At 54.5% G+C, this 5,000-nt stretch overlaps 1 protein-coding gene across 1 annotated transcript in view; it reads right to left on the bottom strand.

The window, feature by feature from the left end:
• Positions 1 to 882: 882 nt before the first annotated feature.
• The window catches only part of LOC133361918 (gamma-aminobutyric acid receptor-associated protein-like 2), a 7,790-nt gene continuing 3,672 nt past the window's right edge, over positions 883 to 5,000 (bottom strand). Inside the window, exons 3-4 of the mRNA XM_061580892.1 lie at positions 2,054 to 2,226; positions 883 to 988 (exon numbers count right to left, since the gene is read on the bottom strand). Of these exons, the coding sequence (XP_061436876.1) occupies positions 901 to 988; positions 2,054 to 2,226 (261 nt within the window). The 3' untranslated portion in view covers positions 883 to 900. The remainder of the gene's footprint in view (positions 989 to 2,053; positions 2,227 to 5,000) is intronic.

Here is a 5,000-nt window from a genome sequence, read left to right as displayed (position 1 = left end):
TCTGTGTCTCTCCCCGCGTCTCCGTGTCTCTCCCCATGTCTTCATGTCCCCATGTCTCTGTGTCTCTCCCCGCGTCTCCGTGTCTCTCCCCGTGTCTTCATGTCCCCGTGTCCTCGTGTCTCTGTGTCTCTCCCCGCGTCTCTCACCGCGTCTCTCCCCGTGTCTCTTCCCCGTTTCTCTCCCCGTATCCCCGTGTCTCTGTGTCTCTCCCCGCGTCTCCGTGTCCCCGTGTCTCTGTGTCTCTCCCCGCGTCTTCATGTCCCCGTGTTCCCGTGTCTCTGTGTCTCTCACCGCGTCTCTCCCCGTGTCTCTCCCCGTTTCTCTCCCCGTATCCCCGTGTCTCTGTGTCTCTCCCCGCGTCTTCATGTCCCCGTGTTCCCGTGTCTCTGTGTCTCTCCCCGCGTCTCCGTGTCTCTCCCCGCGTCTTCATGTCCCCGTGTTCCCGTGTCTCTGTGTCTCTCCCCGCGTCTCTCACCGCGTCTCTCCCCGTGTCTCTCCCCGTGTCTCTCCCCGTCTCTCGCCCCGTATCCCCGTGTCTCTGTGTCTCTCCCCGCGTCTCTCCCCGTTTCTCTCCCCGTATCCCCGTGTCTCTGTGTCTCTCCCCGTGTCTCTCCCCGTTTCTCTCCCCGTATCCCCGTGTCTCTGTGTCTCTCCCCGCGTCTCCGTGTCCCCGTGTCTCTGTGTCTCTCCCCGCGTCTTCATGTCCCCGTGTTCCCGTGTCTCTGTGTCTCTCCCCGCGTCTCTCACCGCGTCTCTCCCCGTGTCTCTCCCCGTGTCTCTCCCCGTCTCTCGCCCCGTGTCCCCGTGTCTCTCCCTGTGTCCCCGTGTCTCTCCCTGTGTCCCCGTGTCTCCGTGTCTCCGCGTCTCCGTGTCTCTCCCCGTGTCTCCGCGTCTCTGCAGTCAGCCGAAGGTGCTCTCGCCGCTGTAGGCCACGTACAGGAACCCGTCCTCATCCTTGTGATCCTCGTACAGCTGGCCCATGCTCAGACTGCGGACACATGGAGGAGAGACAAAGACGGCCGGGGAGGAGGTGGGGGGGCATGGGAGTGACAGAGACCCATAGACTCATCACACAGAGACCCGTAGACTTATCACACAGAGACCCATAGACTCACACAGAGACCCATAGACTCCCCACACAGAGACCCATAGACTCATCACACAGAGACCCATAGACTCACCACACAGAGACCCATAGACTCACCACACAGAGACCCATAGACTCCCCACACAGAGACCCATAGACTCATCACACAGAGACCCATAGACTCCCCACACAGAGACCCATAGACTCATCACACAGAGACCCAAAGACTCACCACACAGAGACCCATAGACTCACCACACTAAAAACCATAAACTCACACAGAGACCCATAGACTCACACAGAGACCCATAAACTCCCCACACAGAGACACATAGACACACCACACAGAGACCCACAGACTCATCACACAGAGACCCATAGACTCACACAGAGACCCATAGACTCACCACACAGAGACCCATAGACTCACCACACAGATACCCATAGACTCACCACACCACACAGAAAACCATAGACTCACACAAGAGACCCATAGACTCACACAGAGACCCATAAACTCCCCACACAGAGACCCATAGCCCCCTCGATCCGGCCGAACAAAAGCTGTTTAGGCATGCGGTGGCTGGGCATGTGGGCTACATGACCCAGCCAACGCAGCCTTGCCTGCCGGAGGAGCTCACCAATGGGACTTTGCCCAGATCTTTCATGGATTTGTGAGCTCCTCTCACAATCCAGCCTGCAAGTCAAACCCAGGATGGATCGTAGGCAGGCCAGCCCCGGCACGCACGCACGCACACACCCACACGCACACACACACACACGCACACACACACACACGCACATACACACACGCACGCACACACACACACACGCACACACGCACACACCCACACGCACGCACACACACACACACGCACACAGACACACACACGCACATACACACACACGCACACGCACGCACACACACGCACACGCACACACGTGCGTGCGTGTGCGTGCGCGTACCTCGACTGTGGCACCGTATTGTCTATGAAGAGGAAGATTGCGCTCTCCGCTGCGAGCTGGATCTTCATGCGCACTATCCACATGAACTGGGCGATGGTGATGTCGGACAGCACCAGGTACTTGCGCTTGTCGATGTCTCCGATGTGGGAGCCAGCGACCTTCTCAACGATCACCTTCAAGAGGTGCCGGGGACGGTGGGGGGTCAAGGGGGGTGAGCCACAAACTCATCACACAGCAGAGACCCATAGACTCATCACACAGCAGAGAGCCATGGACTCATCACACAGCAGAGAGCCATGGACTCATCACACAGCAGAGACCCATAGACTCATCACACAGCAGAGAGCCATAGACTCATCACACAGCAGAGAGCCATAGACTCATCACACAGCAGAGAGCCATAGACTCATCACACAGCAGAGACCCATAGACTCATCACACAGCAGAGAGCCATAGACTCATCACACAGCAAAGAGCCATAGACTCATCACACAGCAGAGAGCCACAGACTCATCACACAGCAGAGACCCACAGACTCATCACACAGCAGAAACCCACAGACTCATCACACAGCAGAGAGCCATAGACTCATCACACAACAGAGACCCACAGACTCATCACACAGCAGAGAGCCGTAGACTCACCACACAACAGAGACCCATAGACTCATCACACAGCAGAGAGCCGTAGACTCATCACAGAGCAGAGACCCATAGACTCATCACACAGCAGAGAGCCATAGACTCATCACACAGCAGAGACCCATAGACTCATCACACAGCAGAGACCCATAGACTCACCACACAACAGTGACCCATAGACTCATCACACAGCAGAAACCCACAGACTCATCACACAGCAGAAACCCACAGACTCATCACACAGCAGAGAGCCATAGACTCATCACACAGCAGAGAGCCATAGACTCATCACACAGCAGAGACCCACAGACTCATCACACAGCAGAGAGCCGTAGACTCATCACAGAGAGCCATAGACTCATCACACAGCAGAGAGCCATAGACTCATCACACAGCAGAGACCCATAGACTCATCACACAGCAGAGACCCACAGACTCATCACACAGCAGAGACCCACAGACTCATCACACAACAGAGACCCACAGACTCATCACACAGCAGAGACCCATAGACTCATCACACAGCAGAGACCCACAGACTCATCACACAGCAGAGAGCCATAGACTCATCACACAGCAGAGACCCACAGACTCATCACACAGCAGAGACCAATAGACTCATCACACAGCAGAGAGCCATAGACTCATCACACAGCAGAGAGCCATAGACTCATCACACAGCAGAGACCCATAGACTCATCACACAGCAGAGAGCCATAGACTCATCACACAGCAGAGAGCTATAGACTCATCACACAGCAGAGAGCCATAAACTCATCACACAGCAGAGACCCATAGACTCATCACACAACAGAGACCCACAGACTCATCACATAGCAGAGACCCATAGACTCATCACACAGCAGAGAGCCATAGACTCATCACACAGCAGAGACCCAGAGACTCATCACACAGCAGAGAGCCATAGACTCATCACACAGCAGAGAGCCATAGACTCATCACACAGCAGAGACCCATAGACTCATCACACAGCAGAGAGCCATAGACTCATCACACAGCAGAGAGCCATAAACTCATCACACAGCAGAGACCCATAGACTCATCACACAACAGAGACCCACAGACTCATCACACAGCAGAGACCCATAGACTCATCACACAGCAGAGACCCATAGACTCATCACACAGCAGAGACCCATAGACTCATCACACAGCAGAGACCCATAGACTCATCACACAACAGAGACCCACAGACTCATCACACAGCAGAGACCCATAGACTCATCACACAACAGAGACCCACAGACTCATCACACAGCAGAGACCCATAGACTCATCACACAGCAGAGACCCATAGACTCATCACACAGCAGAGACCCACAGACTCATCACACAGCAGAGACCCATAGACTCATCACACAGCAGAGAGCCACAGACTCATCACACAACAGAGACCCACAGACTCATCACACAACAGAGAGCCATAGACTCATCACACAGCAGAGACCCACAGACTCATCACACAGCAGAGACCCATAGACTCATCACACAACAGAGACCCATAGACTCATCACACAGCAGAGACCCATAGACTCATCACACAGCAGAGACCCATAGACTCATCACACAACAGAGACCCATAGACTCATCACACAGCAGAGACCCACAGACGCATCACACAGCAGAGACCCATTGACTCATCACACAGCAGAGACCCACAGACTCATCACACAGCAGAGACCCATAGACTCATCACACAACAGAGACCCATAGACTCATCACACAGCAGAGACCCACAGACTCATCACACAGCAGAGACCCATAGACTCATCACACAGCAGAGACCCACAGACTCATCACACAGCAGAGACCCACAGACTCATCACACAGCAGAGACCCATAGACTCATCACACAGCAGAGACCCACAGACTCATCACACAGCAGAGACCCATAGACTCATCACACAACAGAGACCCACAGACTCATCACACAGCAAAGACCCATAGACTCATCACACAACAGAGACCCACAGACTCATCACACAACAGAGAGCCATAGACTCATCACACAGCAGAGACCCACAGACTCATCACACAGCAGAGACCCACAGACTCATCACACAGCAGAGACCCACAGACTCATCACACAGCAGAGACCCACAGACTCATCACACAACAGAGAGCCATAGACTCATCACACAGCAGAGACCCACAGACTCATCACACAGCAGAGACCCACAGACTCATCACACAGCAGAGAGCCATAGACTCATCACACAGCAGAGAGCCATAGACGCCGTGGCAAGGAGACGTTGTCTATGGGGTTGGAGGGACACGGAAGGATG

Source organism: Lethenteron reissneri, unplaced genomic scaffold (assembly GCF_015708825.2).
Source record: "Lethenteron reissneri isolate LAM-NWPU_2019-01 unplaced genomic scaffold, ASM1570882v1 scaffold_1293, whole genome shotgun sequence".
Taxonomy (NCBI): Eukaryota; Metazoa; Chordata; class Hyperoartia; order Petromyzontiformes; family Petromyzontidae; genus Lethenteron; species Lethenteron reissneri.
This window is presented reverse-complemented; position numbering and strand designations above follow the sequence as displayed.